This window comes from Lithobates pipiens, unplaced genomic scaffold (genome assembly GCF_037356315.1).
Source record: "Lithobates pipiens isolate NorthernLeopardFrog02 unplaced genomic scaffold, aLitPip1_a1.2 Scaffold_27, whole genome shotgun sequence".
NCBI classification, from domain to species: Eukaryota; Metazoa; Chordata; class Amphibia; order Anura; family Ranidae; genus Lithobates; species Lithobates pipiens.
In genome coordinates, this window is record NW_027507788.1 from 59,338,983 (window position 1) to 59,362,388 (window position 23,406).

At 41.5% G+C, this 23,406-nt stretch overlaps 1 protein-coding gene across 1 annotated transcript in view; it reads left to right on the forward strand.

Annotated features, from left to right (window-relative positions):
- The window catches only part of SIDT2 (SID1 transmembrane family member 2), a 111,086-nt gene that overhangs the window by 58,340 nt on the left and 29,340 nt on the right, over window positions 1-23,406 (forward strand). Inside the window, exons 7-13 of the mRNA XM_077456983.1 lie at window positions 1,502-1,585; window positions 2,659-2,758; window positions 6,330-6,395; window positions 6,474-6,567; window positions 9,907-9,965; window positions 16,983-16,994; window positions 18,105-18,155. Coding sequence (XP_077313109.1) covers window positions 1,502-1,585; window positions 2,659-2,758; window positions 6,330-6,395; window positions 6,474-6,567; window positions 9,907-9,965; window positions 16,983-16,994; window positions 18,105-18,155 — 466 coding nt within the window. The remainder of the gene's footprint in view (window positions 1-1,501; window positions 1,586-2,658; window positions 2,759-6,329; window positions 6,396-6,473; window positions 6,568-9,906; window positions 9,966-16,982; window positions 16,995-18,104; window positions 18,156-23,406) is intronic.

Sequence of the window (23,406 nt, forward strand, 5' to 3'; positions counted from 1 at the left end):
GGATTTGCCTCCTCCTTACGTGGGCGAGTCCGTTCATTTCAAAAGTTGAGCGAACTGTTTGGCAAACAGTTTGCTGAAACAGTCCGCTCGTGTGTGGGCAAGTCCGCTCATGCAAATTTTGAGCGGACTGTTTGCCGAAACTGTTTGACGAACAAGGTTGGGCAAACAGTCCGCGCGTGTGTACGCGGCCTTACAGGTCCTGTCAGACAACACCACTGCATTATATAGACAGGGGGGCACCAGAAGCAGAGTTCTTCAGTCCCTAGCAGGAAGTATTCTAAGATGAGCTCCATATTCTATCCTTGTCTGCGGTCCATCTAAGGGGGTCTCTAAACAAGATAGCGGAATTCCTCAGCAGAAGCCGAAACAGAGTGATGATTGAACCCAGAAATCTTCAATATGTCTTTATCATCTTCCTGAACAGAACCGAGCCATCCCAGGGGTTAGATGCTGTGGCACACGGTTTGAAGTTTCACCTCTTTCAACCCCCCCCCCCCCTTTCAGCTTATCCCTCAGGTCATAAGGAAAATCCAGAAAGGATACGACGGTAATCCTCATTTGCTCCCTTTTGGTCCAAGAGAGCTTGGTTTTCATCCCTCCTCCAAATGCAATTCGGACCGTATTGGCACCTTCTGTTGAGACAGGACCTACTGATACAAGGTCCTCTGTCACCAGGCGGTAGCAAGCTAAAACTCATGGCTTAGCTTCTGAAGAGCAGCTTTTAAAGGAAGAAGGGATTTTTGGATAGGTTGGTTGCTACCCTCCTATCTAGCAGAAAGAGTGTTAGCAGAGTCATTTATTCCAATGCCTGGAAGGTTTTCAACTCCAACTCCAGGTGCTCTATGTCCAGCAGGTCCGTAAAGGATATTTCTTCAATTCTGGAATTCTACTTTAGATGTTATTGTTTGCAGTTGGTGTTTTAGTTCAAAGTTTACCGGTAATAGCTTTATTTATTTTTTATTTTTTTAAATGGTTTTTCTTTGCCATACACATAATCATTGGCAAACAGTAGAGCAGCTGAATAGTATATTTCTTGCTGCAACACTAGCAAGCCAGCTATACAGCGCATGCATACAACTCAGCATAAAGTTCCAGGTCCAGATTTGAATTGGAAATCATCGTATTCATTTTGTATAATTTTATCATTGTTTGTACATTTATGGCAACAACTTGTAGACCTATCAAAAAACTTTTACAGAAACAGGTGCATCATTTATTTCTTCTGAATACCATCCCTAATCCAGATTGCAGTTCCCGTGGTGACCCTTTGACCACCACTCCTTCTCCATTATCTGAGTAAAAGCTAATATGGCCCTCATCCTGCGGCTGCAAAATTATCAGGCCCAACACTGTACCCTGCTTGTCTTGAAATCCATCCTCTCCCAGGGTGGCCTGTTACTCTATCCATCTATACCATATTTTGGTGCATTTTTGGGGACATCCTAACGTTAATAGCTTCTTTTTTTTTTAATTTGCAAACGTTGTTGCTTTTGTATTGCAGTGTCCAGTATATGACCTTGATAATAATGTGGCTTTCACTGGCATGTATCAGACGATGACCAAAAAAGGTGCCATCACAGTGCAGGTGACTGAGCTTCGAGTTTTAATTCCATACTGTCTTCTCTATTTATACAAGTTTGAATGTCAGTGTTTTTTCTTTAAACAAACATTTAAACAATATGTAAGCTATTTAATCCTTTATCTGTTTTTCTATATACCTAGACGCTTAAAGGGTAACTCCACTTTTGTGGGGGGAAAAAATATTATATATTATAGCGTGTACAATTGTGATTCAAGTCATATTGTAATTGAATGTTATTAATTTATTAATAATTAAATTAAATAATTAAAATATTACTTTTCCTTTTCAATCTGCAGCTGCTGTAATTTTCTATAAATGCAATATGGCTACCTGGAGTTGTTCTGTACACAGAATGCATACTATCCACTCCCCAGAAACATAATTTCCTGCTTTTCTGATTGACTCACCAGTTTTCCCAGAAGTCTGCCTAAGATACAAGTCAGATTTCAGGCATCCCCTGCAACAAAAATATCATTTTTGGTGAGATATTTCCAATAGCAAATCACATCTAAAGGGATGCAGGCCCAGCAGCTTTGCTCATTAGTGCTCTGCAGCTGCCATAGCTGACTGATAATTATGAAACCACTCCCATTAGACCTACTTTGCACACAGGCACAGACAAACACACAGGGATTTCTTCAGAATAACAAAAGGTAGGAATCTGCAACAAAGGTTGTTATAATCCTTGCAATGTACACAGATCACACAGGGGGAATGTCCCCCCCCCCCCCCCCCAACAAAAGGAGTTACGCTTTAAGGTATAGTTATCTAAAACTTCTGTCAAATATTTTTTTTTTTTTGTTTTTGTTTAAACTGTTGATTTTTAGTAATCTTCCCTATCAATGTATGGAACATGACATGATATTATAAGCTGATGTTTATGGTCATTAAATTTGACATGGCATCACTTTAATGTAAATGATGAATGTATCTGATATGGCTATACTTGATATTTGTGTGGATTTCCCTGGTGTGTGTATGTGCTGTGATACATTTTATCAGTATGCTGTAGGCTGCTGCTTTGTTTCTCCCATTTTTAAAAGCTCAAGCCTTAATGTTCTCTCATTGCCTTTCAGAAAAAGGATTTTAACCAAGGTGGTTTCTATGTTGTCGTTGTGGTAAAAACAGAGGATGAAGCCTGTGGTGGAGGCCTGCCTTATTATCCCTTAAATCCAGGTATCTTTCTGTCTCAAGCACTCATTTTTTCTCTTCAATCTAAGCTCCAGAAAAACAGCCGAATAACAGTTGAAATACTTATAGCAGAGCTTGTTTACATGTAAAAGTATTTGTTTTCATCCATCCAGTCTTGAGAATTGAACAGCTCTGTGGTACAGCACAGGCAGTTCTACATAGACTGTATATAGTTGTATAATTTCTCCACTTCTAGCCTGCTTACTGGCTGCTTCTCCTCCTATTAACACATTCTGTTTCAGGAGATTTGCATGCAGTGCACCCCATTGGTCCCAGTTCTGCCTCTTCCTCTTCCAGTCTGAGGACCACTGTATAGAGGATTGCATGTGGCTTTTAGCAAGTAAAATTGTGGTACTTATACTAGCTGCATTTAAAATGTGCATTGATTTGTGTCTTTTTAGATCTACCTGGAGTTCTACTTTAATACTATTATACTTTGCTTTATATACTGAAGTCCTGCATAATGATTTTTTAAATGATTTGTTAAAGCTAATCTCCAGGTTTCATTTAACTTTAAATGGTTCATTTGGACCTAGCTGGTCCAAATTAACTATTTACTTCACTAACATTTGGCTGAGTGTACTGTATAAAGTTTATGTAGCCTCATCTACATACAGTATACTGTGCTGTGTTCCTGCAGCATTTTGGGAACTTCCTGTCCCGCTCCTGGGCCAAAATCATGTTGGCTGCTCAGCTATTCACAGGGAGCTTTGTATTCTATGAATGAATACAATGCTTCCTCTGACTTAGGTGGAGTTCCTGACCTCATCAGCCCATGTCAGGCAAGCATTGGAAGCTTTGTTTTCACTCATAGAATACAAAGCTTCATGTGAAAATATGAGCACTACTCTGCCTGATTTGCTTTTTGCTCTGGAACCAGAATGGGAAGTTCCCATCCCTCTGTCAGAACATAGCAATCTGAGGCTGAGGCTACATTTTGGAAAATTGTTTGCATACTTATCGTAATTTTCCTTTCCTTGATTCTCATCATGTCAGCCTACTAATGGGTCGGCCCTGCCCCACGACCCCACAGGACAACCCCTCTGAAAAGAGATAAAATGCATATGCTTCCCACTGGCCCCGCGTTCCTGGACCCTGTCAGAACACCAGGCTGACATGATGAGCATCTAGGAAAGGAAAGTTTTCTGTATTCCTGGATCATATCATGTCAACCTACTAATGGAAAGTAGCTAGCAGATATAAAAAAAAGAAAGAGAATATGTGCTGCAATTTTTTCTATAATTAAACATGCCCCATCGACTAAGCTACATAGAGAACTGAAGCACCCAAAGAATTTGAAAGACCATAGGTCATGTCTAGCTGGTAATGGTCAATAAAAGTGTTGGGGGACCTGCACCTTGCTGCCATGCACACCAGTTCTGCCAGGACCTTGGTGTAACTTGCCCACAAAGCTGCTGTTGGCCTTGTAGAATGAACCGCAAGTTCTACCGTAGGAGGAAGACCCATAGTCTTGTAAGCCTGCTTGATCTCTTGCACTATCCAAAATTAGATGATTCTAGGAAAGGCAGCTTGACCTTTCCTTGGACCATCCGGTAGGATGAACAAGTTTTCCACTTTTCTGATTTCTTCTGTTCTGCGCAAGCAAGTAGTCCACTCTGGTCCAATCCTCCTGGTCTGGAAACTCCATGGCTTGGCTAAGGGATGGGAGAGCCACCTCCCTGTTCAAATGAAAAGTGGTTGAAACCTTTTGAAAAAAAAAATGCTGGAGTCGGGTAAAGGACCACTTTGTCCTGGAAGAACAAGGAGGCTTCGATGACAAAGTCTGGGTCTCTGACACCCGTCTGGCCAATGTCACTGCTGTCAACAGCACAGTCTTCAACATCAAAGATCTCTATAAAATAGTCTTGTCTGTCCAAAAGGCTCCTGCATTAATGCACATGGAACCAATGACAAGTCTCGCTTCAGAAAAGTTGACCTCAGAGGAGGTTTAAACTTCAAATCTGCCCTCCAAAAGCGAGCCACCCAGTGATTATCAGTCGGAACAGAAAGCGCAAAAACTTGTACCTTGATGGTATTGTTAGTTAGTCCCTTATCCAAGGCAGACTGCAGAAATTCCAAAATATTATTTTGTGAAGGCCTCAAGGTGTCAAAAGCACTTAAGGTCAGCAACTTCAAAGAATTTCTACCAAACCTGATAATAGGTAGCATTAGTAGACCACTTCCTACCCCTGAGCAGGGTAGTTTGGACCTCCTCTGCAATATCTAAATTGGAAAACCTGCACATATTTTAACCTCCATATCATCAAATTAAGGCAACTCAAATTGGGATGGACGTTTGCTGTCCTGTAGGAGGAGATCCCTTGTTAAAGAAAGTAAGGTGCTGTTATCCTTTTGCCTCAGCGGTGGGAACCATGGTCAATTGGGCCAAAAGGCAATGACTGCAATCGCATCCACCCTCTTGCAGTGAATCTTTAGTATTGCCTTCATAATTAGGGATGTAAGGGGAAAGACATGCATGCTGTCCCACTGCCTGTGAAGTGTAGTATTGGGAAAAGAACCTCAAAAGTTGTCTGTTGGATGCTGTGGCCATCAGACATATGTCTGGTGTCCCCCACGTTGAAAAAAATCTCCTGAAGATATCTGCTGTTGAAGGACCACTCATTGTGGTCTAGAAAGTGACGACTCGGGCCACCTGCTAGAGAATTCTCCATCCCTGGGAGATAGGATGCTGTCAGAGAAAGTAGATTCTGTTCTGCCCACCAAAATATATCTGTAGCAATTTGAAATGGCGGTAAGCTCTTTAAGAGGCCAAATTCGTGAATACTATTGAAAGTTTTTTTTTTTTTTTATGAAAAGTGCTTTTAAAATGTACCTAGTGTACATACAGTAGGCTCTCACCTTGATTCATTACCTTGCTTCTGTCCACCTCTTCATAGAAAAATCCAGTCGTTCTGAATATAGAAAAGGATTCTCCTCAATCTTTTATTTTGCAGCGCCTGGTCTTCAACTAGCAGGTTATAGGGGCCGAACTCTGTCACATGGTAGGTAGGGGTTTGCCCAATTATGTGCTAGAATCAACTTTCAGAAACGGGCAAATTTGCATATATGCTCATGGGGGTATTATGAGGATCGGTGCGGGCAGTGTGTAATACCAGATGTTGGGTGGCACAGTGGTGTAGTGGTTGGCAATCTCACCTAGCAGTAAAAAGGGTCACTGGTTTGAATCCCAACCACGGCACTACCTGCCTGGAGTTTGCATGTTCTCCCTGTGCCTGCGTGGGCTTCCTCTGGGTACTCCGGTTTCCGCCCACACTCCAAAGACATGCAGGTAGGTTAATTTGCTTCTGTCCCAAATTGGCCCTAGTATATGAATGGGGACCTTGCATTGTGGGCTCCTTGAGGGTAGGGACCGATGTGAGTGTGCAATGTACAGGGATAGGGACAATTGTAGACACTCAGGTTGAACTGGAGGGACTGGTGTCTATTCAACCTTACTAACTATGTAACTATGTCCCTGCTACACAGAGGGGAGGTGGGATTGTTTTTCATGGCAGATGCATCTGAAGTCTTAATGATTATGCTTGTTTTTTTTCAGATACCCCTATAAAGCATGGAGACCGCCAGAAGATGCTGGAAGTCTTGGTCAGCCCTGCCATTAGCAGTATGTAGATTGGACAGTATGGGGGATTTTGTTATATGTCCATTTCATCATGCTTACATTGTGTTTTTTCTCTCTCAGGGACTACTTATGTTGGTGGGATGCTGTTCTGTTTAGGTGTTTTCTTGTCTTTCTACATATTTGCACTACTCATATATTGCTTGGAGCAATGGAGGTAAGCTTCGAACGACAGAAAGAAATGGCTGATAAATGTTTTTCTCAATAATATATTTCCCAATAGGAAAGTAGAAGCTGATATTAACAGTATGCCATCTGTGAAAAATTCTTTCCTTGTTGCCTCATGGTATGGCAAGAATTTTTAGCGTAAACTCTACATGATGAGTCGGAGCTAGTCAGGGCTCATCCGTAAATCCTAGTATGCCTAGGACACAGAATCTTAGAAAGGACAAGGAGATTTTTGGGCGCCAGACAATAAGCCGTGAATATTGTGAACATTTAGAAGTAATTCTGTATATCGGTTAAAAGATTTGACTTTCATTTGGACAAGTAAATATTTAAACATGGGACAAATTATTCTGCTTTGGCACAATCCGCATGATGTGCTGATTTATGCCCTTTCTTTTTAGTTATATAATTCCTGCGATTGTTGATTGTAATATACAGACGCAACCACCCAAAAGCTTCAGTAAGCACCCACATAGTCAAAAACTCTGAAGGGCTTGTTACGATATAAAAAAAACCTTACATGTGAACTAACGCTTGATTCCACCACCCCCACCTTTACTGTACTGGAGTTCAACTTTAACTTTAACATTTTTTAAAGGGTTAGTTTTAAAAAAAAAAAAAATTTGAGTGTGAACTAACCCTAGACACCCTCTCGACCCCCGCTGTATTTGCCTCCGGTGATCCTGAGCTGACAGGGCTCCCACAGCTGATTCAGTGGCCTAGGGTTTTGAAATCCCCACTGTTCTCCCTTTTCTCTGTCCCTGATTCCAGGATGGTTCAGATGGATTCTGATTGATTGGTCAGCACTGTCACATGGATGGCGCTCCCCATTTAGAATTCATCTGATCTGTCCTGAAAGCTCTAATGGAGAAGAAAGGGAAAAGTGGTCATTTAAAATCCCCAGACTGTTGGACAGGCTGTGGGAGCCCTGACTGTTCAGGAGGTGAGGAAGTAAGTACAGTGGGTCTGGGGTTTGTGGGGGGTCTGCTGTTCACTTTTTTTCTCCTATAAAGGTCAACTAACCCTTTGACAAATATTTTTCAAAACCTGTTGGACTATTCAATGAGTTAAAGGTGAACTCCAGCCTTTCCTTCAGTCTTGCAAATTCGTACAGGTTCGCCAGCTGTACTGCAACTGCTTACTCTCACTTCACTACATTAAAAGCTGCAGCAAGTCAGATAGAGCTCACCTCATTCCTGGCTGGAGGATATCATCTAAATCTTTTTTTAGGCTTACTGGCCACTCCCTTTTCATTGATTGGATTTCAGTTCTTTTAGGCTGGGTTCACACCTATGCAAATTGGATGCAGTTTTCCTCACATCCAATTCACATAACAGGAGATTGTGACCGGCTCTCCATGGAGCCAGTTCACATATCTCCATTGCAGCTGTGGAGTGGCTTGCGCAGTGGCCCTGTGCGTCTTTGGCTCAGATTCAGGGCTGAATTCAGGCACAAATTCAGCCAAAATTCATTCCTGAAATGGAGATCAGGGATGCACTGGACCCCTGCTGCAAGCCGCATGTGTCAGAGGTGTGAACCCAGCCTCAATCATTGAGTCTCAGCATGTGTAGGTGTTACCTAGGGTGGTCTGCATGCAAATGTTACCTGCCTAGCAATGTCCGCTACTCCAGGGTGACACCCACCCATCAAGGAATTTTGATACCTGCATAACTCTTCCCGAAAGCCAGCCCACTGCTTGCATCAGGGCAGTGGAGTACTGAGATAGGGTGCTGTGATGTTTTCAGTAGATATATACATCACCCTTCCAGCCCCTTCAACCAGCCATGATCTGACTGCAATATGTAGAGAAGCACAGAGTTGCAGTGGAAAAATAATTAGGTCTAAAATCTGATCTGTAGTGAAAACAGTAGTATGTTGAAAAAGGGGGAAAAAGTAGGAACCAGGGAAGGCAAAATACAAACAGGTAAAACTTCTATTCTCTTAATATGGCGGTTGTCCTTTTTAAATGCAGACGCATTTGTTTACTCTGTAGTTTTCTTGCCAAGCCCTGAATAGCCGGCTTTGGCATCTACTTGAAACACATTTTGGAATTCGCTTTAGGATTGACTCTCACCATAACGGGCATGGCAAGTAATGTGGTTATACATTTTGGAAAAATCGAATTCAGTAGGCTTGTTTTGCGAGTTATGTAAGCTCCCAAATCATGCAGCCTGCAGAATTTTTCCCAATGCACTGCACTGTGTGGCATTGGGATTACAATACATTTTTATTCATTTTTTTCATTTTTTTATTGCCATCTCATTTTACGAGCGCAATCCAGTTTAAGTAACAGAGCTTTCGTTATTTTTCGATGTGTCCAAAAATGTTTGGCCCTTGTTCCATACAGTACTGTCTATTATAGGCAATAACAATCATAATATTGTTCGGATCTGAGTATGTTTTCCAAACTTGCTGTTGCTTTGCAAAGATAACAGATTGCATATGTGTTCATACATAGGTCTTTGGCTAAGATTTGTTCATCAAAACTTGACCGTGTTTAACCTGATTGCAGAGCAATATCTGTTTTACTTTGTTTGTTTGGTGGATGGCTAGTCATAAGTGGAATATGTGCAGACATTTGCAAAAGCTGCTGCTCTTGGCAACCATTGCTATTTAATGTAGTGACATACAGCTTCATAGGCCCCAGGCTGATTTATATATCCCAGAAAAATACACCTTTGATGCATTTTGTATAGTCAATCACAAGGAGATCACAAAGCTCATTTATAAATGAGAGCCGGGGATACATTTTGTTACAATTTTTTAGCAACTAAATAGATGTCACATTTTTATATTTGACTGCTTTGAGAAACATTACTAGCTGTGTTTTTATTAAGTTTTCATTGTGAAGTGCACAATGCAACCTAACTTTTCTTCAGGATAAGGTCATTTCATGTCACTTATTGGTGCAGATTTTTGCATTAGCATTCTTATCAAATAAAGTTGCTGTGTGTATGTGTGTATATGTGTATATGTATATATGTATATGTATGTGTATGTGTGTGTATATATCTATATATATATATATATATATATATATATATAATATATATATTATATATGAACTTCTAGGATCTATGTGACAAACTAATAAAGAAATGCGGTACTTACAATCAGATAATACTCATGAATTATAAGGAATAGTACCCCCATTTGTGAAAAGTTTGACCTAACTCGCCCCCCACCTAATGGCTTCCAATATACAGTATATATTCAGGATACAGAGAAACTGTGTTGCTATTTGCTATATGAATTTTTAGATTCTGAATAATAATAATAATCCCAAAGGGAAGTTACTGAATTTCTCACAATCTGTTTTTGTATCTAGAAGAAACAAGAAAGAAGCAGGCTTGCTGCATTCTGTGGGTGCTCTGAATGATGAAACAGGTAATTATGCTCAGGGGAAGAAGCAGTTATAGTTTGACAAAAATAGAAGAACATTTAAAGATATACAGTAATAGGGAAAATCTGCTTGAAACTGGTTTCTGAGTTTTTGGTAGGTGCTGGATCCTTAAAGTGGAACTCTGGAAAACTAAAATGTTCTCCCTTTCAGTGTAGCTGCGGCTGTACTGCGGGGGTTTAGCTGTTTGTTTTATGCCTAGGGGACAGTGAAAAGCAGTTATCCTTAACTGATCATCTGATCTTCCGCACTGCGAGACTGCCCCCCCTCCCCAAAGCAGTATTAAACCCAATAGTAAACTTACAGCTTATCAGCTCTTATATGTGGTGACTGTGTTTTTTAATGGCTTTTTGGCTTTTTTTTTTCTTTTATTTTCATCTCGTGATCCAGCCAGTAAATCTGTTGTTTTTAAAAAGATAAAGTACTCTTGCAGATTGTCAGTTTAGGGTGTTGAGACAAACTACTTAACATTGACAATCGGCTTTTATTTATTCATTTAACCTTTATTGGAAAAGGAAAAACTGCTGGAACGGCTTTTAAAGTCTTCACTAGAGTCTGGCTTCAATTTGTTAGTGTATTTAAATCTGCTAGTATAGCTAACTCCCCCCCCCCCCACCCACACTGAAAATGCTTCTGTCTGCTGTGCTCATTCATCCAGAGTTGGGGGTGTTCTAATACAGGAGGTGTGTTACTGGCCAGTTCACTGGGTGCCACCATATCTATAAATGGGTAAGCTGTGATATTACATTTTTGGTTTGGGGTTTAATACTGCTTTAATGAGTGAACGTTTTTACCATAAAATAAATGTTATAAGTAGGATACTGGGTTGTGGGATGTGCACATAAATAACTGGGCAGGGAATACACCAGATGGGATTGTTGCAGTCACTGGTGGCTTCTCTCCAGGAGGGATGTTTCCTGAAATCATTAAATATGAAGGGTTCCTACCTGCACTTACAAATATTTCCACCTCGCCAAACGTTTCTGCCATTTGCACTGGAGGATCACCACATTGTTTGTGGCCCTCCCATTCAGCCTGTTCACAGCTCCCAGAGTGTTCGCCAGGGTCCTGGCTCCAGTTCTGTCGCACCTGCATACCCAGGTTATCCCTGTATAGGGTAACTGGATGACTGACCTCTGAGGGAGCAATCTGCGTCTCTGCTGAAGACCAGAGTCATGCTTATCCCCAACCCAGAGATTGGAGAATTTAGGCCAGACTGGATACATCAGGCAATAGTGATGCTTACTCCAGACAATTTCTTGCTCTAAGGACCCAGGTGGACTTTCTGAAGCCATTGACCACTGCCTCAGCTTCTACCCAATCTGCTTTTCAGGAAAGGAATACCGGTTATTCCATCCTTCTTTACAGTCGCTGGCATTAACAGCATGGCTGTTGAAGCCAGGGTCATGAGAGAGGGGAGTCTGATTCAGCCATTCCTACTCTACTGAAGGCTCAGAAGGTGGCTTCAAGGAAAATCTGCTAAAGAACTTGGAAGTCCTATATTGCTTGATGTGCAGGTAGGGAATTTGATTCTCCCAAGTATGTCATGGGTTGTATCCTGGCTTTTCTTCAACCAGAAGTTGATCTGGGATTGGTGTTGATTATGGTCAAGGGTCAGATTTCGGTCTTGATGGTTCTTTTTAGAGATTGATAGACTTGGTGCGTGCCTTTTTGCAAGATGTCATGCATATTTTTTTACGTAGGACCTCAACGTGGTACTTTCTGTACTACATAGTTACGTAGTTAGTCATTTTGAAAAAAGACAAAAGTCCATCCAGTTCAACCACACAAAAAAAAAATCATACAATCCCATATACCCAATTCTATACCCACAGTTGATCCAGAGGAAGGCGAAAAACCTCACCAGAGCATGATCCAATTTGCTACAGCAGGGGAAAAAATTCCTTCCCGATCCCCCCGAGAGGCAATCTGATTTTCCCTGGATCGACTTTACCTATAAATGTTAGTACCCAGTTATGTACATTTAGTATATTATGTACATTTAGGAAATAATTCAGGCCTCTTTTAAAGCAATCTACTGAGCTGGCCAGAACCACTTCTGCAGGGAGTCTATTCCACATTTTCACAGCACTTACGATGAAGAAACCTTTCCGTATTTGGAGATGAAATCTCTTTTCCTCTAGACGTAAAGAGTGCCCCCTTGTCCTCTGTGTTGATTGTAAAGGGAATAACTCAACACCAAGTTGACTATATGGACCCCTTATATATTTATACATGTTGATCATACCCCCCCTCTTAATCTCCTCTTATCAAAAGTGATTAAATTCAGTTTCTCTAATCTTTCCTCATAGCTGAGCTCCTCCATGCCTCTTATGAGTTTGGATGCCCTTCCCTGCACTTTCTTCAGTTCCTTTTTGAGAACTGGTGCCCAAAACTGAACTACATATTCCAGATGAGGTCTAAATAATGATTTGAACAGGAGGAAAATTATAACTTTCTCTCTGGAGTCCATACCTCTCTCAATACAAGAAAGGACTTTGCTCGCTTTGGAAACCACAGCTTGGCATTGCATGCCATTATTGAGCTTATGATCTACCAAAACCCCCAGATCCTTCTCCACTATGGATCCCCTCAGTTGTACTCCCCCCAGTATGTATGATGCATGCATATTCTTAGCCCCCAAGTGCATAACTTTACATTTATCAACATTAAACCTCATTTGCCACATAGTCGCCCAATTAGACAGAGTATTGAGGTCAGCTTGTAAATTGGAGACATCCTGTAAGGACGTTATTCCACTGCATAGCTTGGCGTCATCTGCAAAGAGAGAAATGTTACATTTGATCCCATACCCAATATCATTTATAAAGATATTAAAAAGTAAGGGTCCCAGCACTGAACCTTGGGGTACACCACTGAAAACCTTAGACCATTCAGAGTAAGACTCATTAATCATTACTCTCTGAATTCTGTCTCTTAGCCAGTTTTCTATCCATTTACAAACCTGTAGACTTAACCTTACACATGAGCCGTGTGTGCGGAACTGTATTGAACGCTTTTCCAAAATCCAAGTATACCACGTCCACCGCCACCCCTCTGTCCAAGGTTTTACTTACCTCCTCGTAAAAAGAAATCAGGTTTGTCTGACAACTTCTGTCTTTCATGAATCCATGCTGTCTGTTGCTTAAAATATTTTTTTTTCCTGCAAGAACTCGTCCATGTGGTCTTTTATTAATCCCCCCAGTATCTTCCCAACTATAGAAGTTAAACTAACGGGTCTATAGTTACTTGGTAAATACTTTGTTCCCTTTTTAAATATAGGTACCACATTGGCCCTGCGCCAATCCAGTGGTACTATTCCTGTCATTTAATGAGTCACTAAAAATTGGATACAATGGCTTTGAAATTACAGAGCTCTATTCTTTTAGGATCCGTGGGTGGGTGCCATCAGGTCCAGGTGCTTTATCCACCTTTATTCTGTCTAAATATTTCTGGACCATATCACTTTTGAGCCATTGTGAATTTGGTACTGTGTCACTACCACCCCCATTATGGACATGAGCTCCCCCATGCTCCTTTGTATACATAGAAGAAAGTATTTAATAAATTAGCCTTCTCTTTGTCCCCAGTCACCCACTCCAGATTATTTTTGCAAAGGGCCTACATGCTCAGACTTGACCCTTTTTACTATTAATATATTTGAAGAATTTTTGGGGTTTGTCCTACTATCTTTTGCAAACTGTCTTTCGTTTTGAATTCTTGCATCCTTGATTTCCTTTTAACATATTCTGTTATAGTCTGTGTAATATATAAATGACACTAGTGTTCCTTAATTTTTATATTTTTTAAAAGCTCTTTTCTTATTGTTTATAGCTTTTTTTAACTTTGGCCGTGAGCCATATAGGTTTTATTTTTAGCCTTTTAAACTTATTGCCCATGGGATTGTACTTTGCAGTGAGCTCACAAAGAGTCTTTTTGAAGAATTCCCATTTCTGTTCTGTGCCCGTTGATGCCAATATTCTCTCCCAGTCCTGGAGAGCAGCCCTCATCCTTGGAAAATTTGCTCTCTTGAAATTAAGTGTTTTTATCTTTCCCGTATGTGATTTTTGCTTACCGCTAACATCAAATGAAATCATGTTATGGTCACTGCTACCCAGGTATTCCTTTATCTGAACATTAGTAATACGCTCTGCATGGTTTGCGATTACCAGGTCCAACAGAGCATCATTCCTAGTTGGGGCCTCAATAAACTGGACCATAAAATTGTTCTGTAATAGGTTTATAAATTTTTGCCCTTTAACTGTCCCAGCAGTGCCATTACTCCTGTCAATTTCTGGGTAGTTAAAATCCCCCATTAATATCACCGTTCAAGTTATTGTTATTACTTGAACCCATCAAGGATTTTTTTTTTGTCCTTTTTGACTCAGAAGGTTCGTTTTTCTGGTTGCCATTATTTCATAGTTACATAGTAGGTGAGGTTGGGAACAAGACACAAGTCCATCAAGTCCAACCTATGTGTGTAATTAAGTCAGTATTACCTTGTATATCCATGTATGTTGTGGTCATTCAGGTGCGTATCTAATAGTTTTTTATAACTATCGATGCCCCCCACTGAGACCACCGCCTGTGGAAGGGAAGTCCACATCCACTTCTACTTGCAAAGTTTTATAGTTGGCTACTCTTTCCTTTTTGCTGTTGCTACAGCTGTGACAAGGTGATTCTATGATCCCAGCCAACATTTTTACTTAAGGTGGATTCTTGGTTCCATCCCAACCAGGACATTATGTCTTTCTGTCCTAAGCTGCAGACACCAGGAGACCAGGCTCTTGGTACTTTGGATGTAGTTTGTGCTATCATGTGTTACCTGAAGTTGAAAACAAGTATCGTGCTGACAAAAAACAATTTGAAAAATTGTAAATCATAAATAAACCAAATTTTGCCATGCTAAAAAGTGATGAAAAAAATTATCTAATAAAACAAAAGTCAAATGGTGTAGTGTTTCCAAAATCAAATTCAATATATAATAAAATGAATTAAATTATGTGGAAAAATTCAACCGATGAAAGCATCAAAGTCCCAAGTCCATCAAAAATAGTGAAGAAACAAAGTGTATGGTGAAGACTTCAATCCAGACTGTGAATCACCCAGGTTTGCTGCCACCACAGAGTAAAATTTTACCAGAGCATGCGGATCTTTTAATTACTGAGTCAAAAAAGCTATATGCATTCGTATGTCCTCTGTCGTATAAAACATTTATTTCTTCCTCCTTGGTAATGGTTACTGTCACTTCCAATACCAATGCTGGTTTGCTATGCTGGGTCTTGTGTGTCCAGCGCAGAAAAAGTTAGTCCACCACAAAACATACAGTTTTATTGGAGTACATCACAGGACACAGATCCTGCCCTTTTCCTTTGTGGTTAAAGCCTTGCCTAACACGGGGGGCGGGGGGGTTATGCCTTGGAGGGAGTTGTTTTTTTAATGGCTCAGTGTCCCCGATGATTTGATGTCTAAGTATAGCGTAACATATTGACAGATCTTTGTGAATATATTGAACCTCTACTTCATTGGTGGACGTTAATTTTACCTACTGTACACCATGATTACATAGGATTGGGTATCTGTTTTTACTCTTTGCTCAGATGGAGGGTGCTTTTTTTAACTTTCCCTTTTTTATGATTATTGTATTTAATGTATAGCCAATAAAATTTGTTAATTTTTTTATACGCAAACTGCCTCATGCTGTGCCTACAAAGTCTGTAGTTTGAGAAGCTTTTGGTAGCTTCTCTTATTTTCTATTACAATTTGGATTTGGCAAGGTGAGGGTCCTCCTTCCTATGTGTCCTCGATGTATTAACCAAAAATGCCAGAACTTAGGATTTACTCAGTCTAAATAAAACCTGAATTTGAATTTGGTCTATGATTGGCAATGAAGAAGGCTCAGCGATCTCCACTTCCAGGGTACCGTGCAGAGAGGCCAGACTGATGCATTGTGAACACATCAGGTCGGCTTCCCAACACAGGTGCTATCCAGAGAAGCTTGGTGTTTTCTAAATGCATGCAAAGTGTTTTCTGATTGGTACAAGTGGAGAGGCAAGCTCTGTGACGCCTCTCTCTCCACCTTGTCTATTTAGAGAACACTTTATTTTAATTCAGAGGTTGCAAAGTATACTCTTTGAATGGTGCCCTTGCCAAGTGGCTGACCTCCTGCATTGTGCCAGTTGCTCAGCATGGAACCTGGAAGCAAGTAGAGATCACATAAGTATCCCTGTCCAGCTTCCAGGGGCATCTGCCAGGTATGTTTGCCCAGAATTCTTCCTTAGAAGAGGAGTAGGGCCCAAGCTTTTGACTCTACTTCTCCTGTGGGTCACAGGAATGTACTTGGTACCGCATTCCTGTGATCCAGATCCAGCTGACAATGGGCTAAGTTCGCTATCTGCTAACAGGTCTCTCCTGGTTCAGACTCTAGAGGAATCCCGACTTGAATGTTGGGATCCACCTAGATGCCTGAGCAGCCACTGGCTCAGTTTTTCAGCAGCCGCTCAGCCTGAGCCAGCTGCTCCCACCCCCTCCACAGCCCAGGGCTCCAGTGAGTGCTGGAGGGGCAGAGCTAGGAGAGCCAGTGACTGATGGTCACCACTCACTGCTCAGTGACGGCTGAGAACTGAGCGATCAGCCATCTTTGATCTCTCAGTTCTCAGTCTTCGAGGTGGCGGGAGACGACTGCTGCATCTACCTAGGTGAGTATGATTGTTTATTTTGAAATCCCACACTGAGTGAAATTTCTGACTTTAAAACCTTTGTAGTGTTACTGGATAGTATTATTTACTCACTTGTTGAACGGGTCTTTAGGTAAATGGCACTGTTTTGAAAATCAGAAATGCAAGCAAGAAAAAAAATGTAACGGACGTGTAGATTGCATGCAGCAGTTGTTCACTCGTTTGACTTGCTTAGTAAATTATGTTCATCTTCCCATATATGTATTGTGATTTAACCAGTCATTATTCCTTTATTTTTTTTCTGCTTTCGATGTTCACCATTTGCAGCCTCACTGCTCGGTAAGATTTGTGGGGAGAACTAATATTGAAGGGGAGCACTGGATGCCCTCAAGTATGACTGAGAAACCCTTGGGTCTATAAACCCTGCATTATAGAGTGGCTTCTTTCTTGTCACATAACCATTCACTAACAAGATTTCATTCTCAAATGGAATTTTTATTTTTTTTTACAAATCCTTAAAGTGACCTTGTACTGACATCTTCATCCATTTCTAGTCATTTGACGTGATTATGCAAACATTTTAAAGTATATCTCAAGCCAGTCTTTTTTTTTTTTTTCTAGTCTGGAATAGAGTGGCATAAATGGCTCTACAACGCTGTATGTGGGTGTACTTGTGTAATCCGTGCATGTATACAGGCTGTCTGCTTTTAGTTTTATGCCTGTACACATGCATGGGTTTACCCAAGTACTCACATAAACCTGCATACAACCATTTACAGCCATTCATGTCTATGGGGTGGCTGTACATCTGCAAAGAAAAAAAACTATTTGACACTGTATGGCCATAGATGGCTGCGTGCATGTACCCGGACCTCCTGTCTGGTAAACCAATGTCGGTAGGACAGGAAGTGAAGGGAAGTGTCTATAACAGAGGCCCAAATAAAAACCTGACAAGGGCTGTGACCCTTCCCTCACATCATCCAAAACTAAGAAAAAGGCTTATGAGTAGACATATAGCATATGTACAGAAAAGTATTTGTGGAAAAATAATGATGAAGATTTCAGTCAGGTCGATGTGGTGATGTACTGCTTATGATGATTTCATGAAGGAGGTTGTGAACTGTGTATCAGAATAACTAACTTTTTATCAGCTTTGAGTTTTCTTCTTCTGTAAGAAACTGAGCTTTATTACCAACCTTCACAAATGATAAATATTGGAATGGTAAAGCATTTTCTAGTACCCACATGAAATGTCATGTGAACCATGGATGTTCCGTCATGGTGGGTGCTTTCTCACAAATTCTATTCAGTGTCATGAGCGCTAACAAATTGTAGTGTTATTCACAGACCACAACCTTTATGAGTTATACATTGTGCTGGTGTGTAGTGTTTTATACCTCAGGAAGTGTCTGTGTCTTCTTACTTTCATTGCATTGTCTGTTCTTTCAGGAAAATCAGCTATAGCACAAAAATATGATGGCTGCAGTTATGGCTCACTGGGTAAGTGTTTACCAGATGTATTAATGATGAATTCTTTGGATTCTTTACGTGCTGAGTAGTCAATAACAATAATTGCTGTAACAGAATTACAAATGATTAATTGTTTGTGTATATGTATTTAAGCTGTTTACAGCCGATTTTCATGCAAATAGCTCAATTTACAGGTGAAGTGTGTGTGTGTGTGTGTGTGTGTGTGTGTGTGTGTGTCTATATCTATCTATATATATATATATATATATATATATATATATATATATATATATATATATGACGTGTATTACCTGCCAGAAGATTTGTATTTGACTGTCCATGCCTGTCATCCCTAGTTTGAGCACTGTTGTACAGTGACTGCTACTGAATCAGACCTATATCTCTGCAATCAGCAAAGTCCATGTTTCATGCTGATTGAAAAGACTAACTCAGCAGGGGTTATCTTTGACCTCTGCAATGGTAGATGGACAAATCCCTACTGCAGAAACACTGATGCTGTATTGTGACAGCGGCACCTGCTTTTTGCAGAACACACTGATCACTGGCGGCAGCCATTGATTGTTGGAAATGTTTACAACCTTTGCTTTTGACTGATAAAATAGACTTTTGTTGAGCAGGAGAGACCACACACTGATCAAAATTTGGCTGATCTGTATTAGATACACTGAATTTCGATCAGTGAATGGCCAGCTTAAAGCAAAACGAAACCCTCCTATTTTCAGCCAAGGAAGCTGCCATTTTAGCCTCTGTTTGATCTGCAACTGCCATGGTGATGCACGTGTGATCAGTTGTGACACCAGCCATTTGATTGTTTGGCAGTTTGGTTGAAGGCAGAAGCAAATGGGACACTTGGAAATCCTGGCGTGCCTGTTAAATCGATGGGTTTAGCGCTGCTTTAATACTTTGCACACAATTAGTTTTGCTGCACCAGGAATGCACTGTATATATACATAGGACCTGGAATGTACAATATATTATAGGCTTGGCAGTGGCATGCAATGCCAAGCTGCTGCAAGCAAAGTAAACAGAATATTGGCATGTATTAAAAAGGGGATTAACTCCAGATATATACAACAATAATTCTCCCACTCTACAAGACTCGGGTCCAGCCGCTTCTGGAGTATGCTGTCCAGTTCTGGGCACCAGTCCTCAGGAAGGATGTGCTAGAACTGGAGAGAGTCCAGAGAAGGGCAACAAAGCTTTAAAAAAAAAAAAGGGACTGGGGGACCTTAGTTATGATGAAAGTTTATGAGCGCTGAACTTATTCTCTCTGGAGAAGAGACGCTTGAGAGGGGATATGATTTCAATGTACAAATACCGTACTGGGGACCACACAATAGGGAGTAAAACTTTTCCGCAAACGGGAATTTAAAAAGACACGCAGGCATTCACTGAAATTAGAAGAGAAGAGGTTTAACCTTCAACTGCGTAGAGGGTTCTTTACTGTAAGAGTGGTAAGGATGTGGAATTCCCTTCCACAGGCGGTGGTCTCAGCGGGGAGCATCGATAGTTTCAAAAAACTAGGGATATACAATGTAATGCTGACATAAAATCACACACATAGGTTGGACTTGATGGACTTTGTCTTTTATCCACCTTGCCTACTATGTAACTATATTTAACTGCGTAATATCTAATTTAAACAAAGTTTTAAGTTGTTCCTTAAAAAAAACCTATGTGACATTGAAATCATGTAACTGGAGGCAACTCGCCTACAACAATATTGCTGAAGAGACAAATTACCGGCTCCTGTGACATTGTTTCCCCATGTCTGACATGCTGCAGAATTTTTACTCCTCATCGAGGGAGCAGCGGCAGAGTGAGAAAATTGGGCTTTCGGAGCAGCTGAGTCCTCTCTGATTTTTTTATTTTTTTTTCACCGGCCTTAAGTGCAGTTAGGCCTCTTTGCACACGGTACTGATCTTTGATCTGCTTTTTTGGACATAATTTCAGGTGTCTGTCTTGCACGTATATGTGCGTACAATACCTTCCTTGGGAAAATCCGTTCATAGTTATGCTCATATGTGCAGATTTGAGTGCACCAGCATAAAATACAGATTTGGGAACACAGATTTTTTACTGAAGAATACACAGTGCTTGTTTACTCGCCTATGTGTACAGGCAAATTGTAAACAATGGGCTGCATTGTAGATGTTGTGCTGAGCTTTTTCAGGCTGCAGTGTGCAAGAGGCCTTACACTGATTTAGGCCTCTTTCACACTAACGTCCCGTTCAGGCCCGCCTGTCAGTTTTTCAGGCGGACCTGAACGGGTGCTCCATAGAGGTCTATGGAGCGTCGGATGTCAGCGGTGACATGTCCGCTGACATCCGACCCGCTCCGATCCGAAAAAGTGTGACGGAGGAAAAAGCTATTTTTCCATCCGTCTGCGGATCGGATCGGGTGACGACGGGCACTGCGGTCCGTCGTCATCCGATCTCCCATAGGGGAGAGCGGCGCTGTGACAGGTCCGTCCCTGCGCAGTGTGCAGAGACGGAGCTGTCATCTCCCTGCTCAGCGGGGATCGGCGGAGTGATCCCCGCTGAGCAAACGGATATCCACGGGGCGGATCAGAACTGATCCGCCCCGTGTGAAAGGACCCTTAGGGTTGAAAATGTGTTTGTGGTCAATTTCACAAATATCACAAGGAACAAAATAAAAGTTACAACTTAGTGACAACCGCTAGTAAACATAGCTTGACTCCCACTAACCAACAATGCATTGTAAGAGTTGCCAACTTTCGTCTGTTGCGAGGTGTAGTTATGGCTGGAGAACCTCCTTGTTCATAATAACACTATATGGAGGAATAATTAGAAAATAATAAGGGTAAACCAAATCAGATAAAAGGGGGAAATGACCCAAGTAAGGACGTAGCTAGAGTGAGAGAAGGAAGTAAAGAAGGGGAAAAAAAGATCATAGAGGAGAGAGAGAGCTGCTGGGGAGACACCTGTATAGAGAGGGGTAGATAGAGTACAGTGGGTGGGAAACCAATGGGTAGACACCTCAACCCTCCCTGTGGTTAGGCTGCATATTAGGGTGACCCTGACGGGGTCGAGAGCACAGTCATGAGGATATCTGAAGCGGAGCCAAATGGACCACAACACCTTGTACTTATCAAAGGTATCGTTGTCTAAATACAACATCTCCTCCATTCTCATAGTATCATTCATGGTCGAGACCCATCGTGACAAGGAAGGAGTGGTGGTTGTTTTCCAAAAAGACATAAAAAAAACAGAGGAGATTCCTTTTCTGCGACGTTATAGACCCAGGGAGTATCAAGAGGAGGGCGATCATTGGGGTAGGAGATTGATTTTCTTCATAAATGTTATTGTAACATTCAAATACCTGGGTCCAGAGGGGCGGATCCTCTCACATTCCCACCAGACATGTAGATGAGTACCTGTAATGGAGTTACAGTGCCAACAGGAGGTTGTGAATTTTGTGTAATGTGGATGGGTCCCTGTACCTTCAAGACAAAATCTTGTAATTCTTTTCTTGGGAATAGCAGGATATCGTTGACTTGTGGGTAAAATGAAATGTTTACCACTTCACTCTGGAGATGTCCTTTCCCAAGTCTGCAGACCACATTCTGGTGTAGGATGTTAAGTCATCATGTGTAAGGGCTTGTAGGAGACCAAATGGGGATGAAAGAAGATGTTTGGGTGTTTCAGAGAGGAATATAAAAGGCTGTGCTCCAAGGAGTGGTATATTTGAGAGGAAGAATATAAGTGTTTTGTGCATAAGTGAAGATTGGTGCTTGTGGCCACTCGGCGCGTTTGAATGACCCCAATATCGTTGCTTCCGTGCCCTGGGGAAAGCGGGGTTGTCAAACAGAGGTCAGTGGGGAGGGGTCGGAGGACAGAATGGAGCACAAACCCCTGTTTATTGCAGAGTCTAAGGGTGGGAAGTGTCAGCTGTGAGGAGGTGGATAAGGTCGTTTTTGTATCCCCATAGAAGAGCCTGAAGGTCTATGGGGGCTAAATCCTGCTCTACTATGATGGAAGCTTTCAGGAAAGGATGGGGAAACCACGCTATAATGGGCGCCATGTGGGTGGCTTTATAGTAAATCTCATAGTCCGGGAGACCCGCCCCACCATGTAGCTTCAGAAGGGTGAGTAGTTTGTACTTCACCCCAGGTAACCCACGTTTCCACATCAACCGGATAGTGAGGGAGCGTAGAGAAACAAACAAACGAACTTGGGTACCATGATGGGGATTGTTTGAAAAAGATTTAGTAGTTTGGGTAGGGTGTTCATCATAAGAGCATTCATTTGCCAGAACCAGGGCAAAGGGGATTCTCCCCACTCTTCTAAGTCTTTCCGTATGCGGGAAAGTAGGGGAATATAATTCAATGAAAATTAATTGGAGAGATTGGAGGAAATAGTGATCCCTAGGTAGTATATGCCTTTTTTTTGCCATTGGAAAGAGAAGTTTGTGCACGGTGAGGACATCGTAGAGGTAGAGAGGGAGATATTGAGGGCCTCCGTTTTGGATATATTGAGTTTGAAATTACCAAAGAAGCTAAAACGACGGAATTCCAGGAAAAGTGATGGTAGGGAGGTATGGGGGTGTTGTAGGTAGACCAGGAGATCGTCGGCATATAGAGACAGCTTGTGATGGGAGGAGGGGGTTTGGATACCCTGGATAGAGGCGTTCTGACTAATGGCACAAGCCAGGTGTTCAATGACAAACGAGAGAGGGGAGAGGGGGCAGCCCTGCCATGTACCATTTGAAATGTAAAATGATTCTGAGGAAGTGCTATATACTAGTACAAAGGCAGAAGGTTGGGAGTACATGGTCATCACCCTGGAGATAAAAGTTGTGCCTAGGCCTAATTGCTTTACTGAGAGTCGTAGAAATCTCCAATTGACCACATCGAATGCCTTTTCGGTATCAAAGAATAGGAGATTCATTTAGATTTTGGCGCTGGATAAATGAGATAACGTGAATTGTTTTGGTGGTATTGTCCCTTGCCTCATGGCTGGGAACAAATCCCACCTCATCTTTATGAATCACCCCTGGTCGAAGTGGAGATGAGCATTTAGCTAATACCTTTGCGAACAGTTTAAGGTCTATGTTGAGCAAAGATATTGGCCAATAGCTGCTACATTGGAAAGGATCTTTGCCTGGCTTCAGTATAATAGAGACATTCGCAGATAATAGCCCCTAGTTAGAAGACAGGTGGAAGTTGTCTATGGCATTGAAGTCTTTAGTCACGAGTGGTGCCAACAGGGGGGCAAACGTTTTATAGAAACGAGGGGTG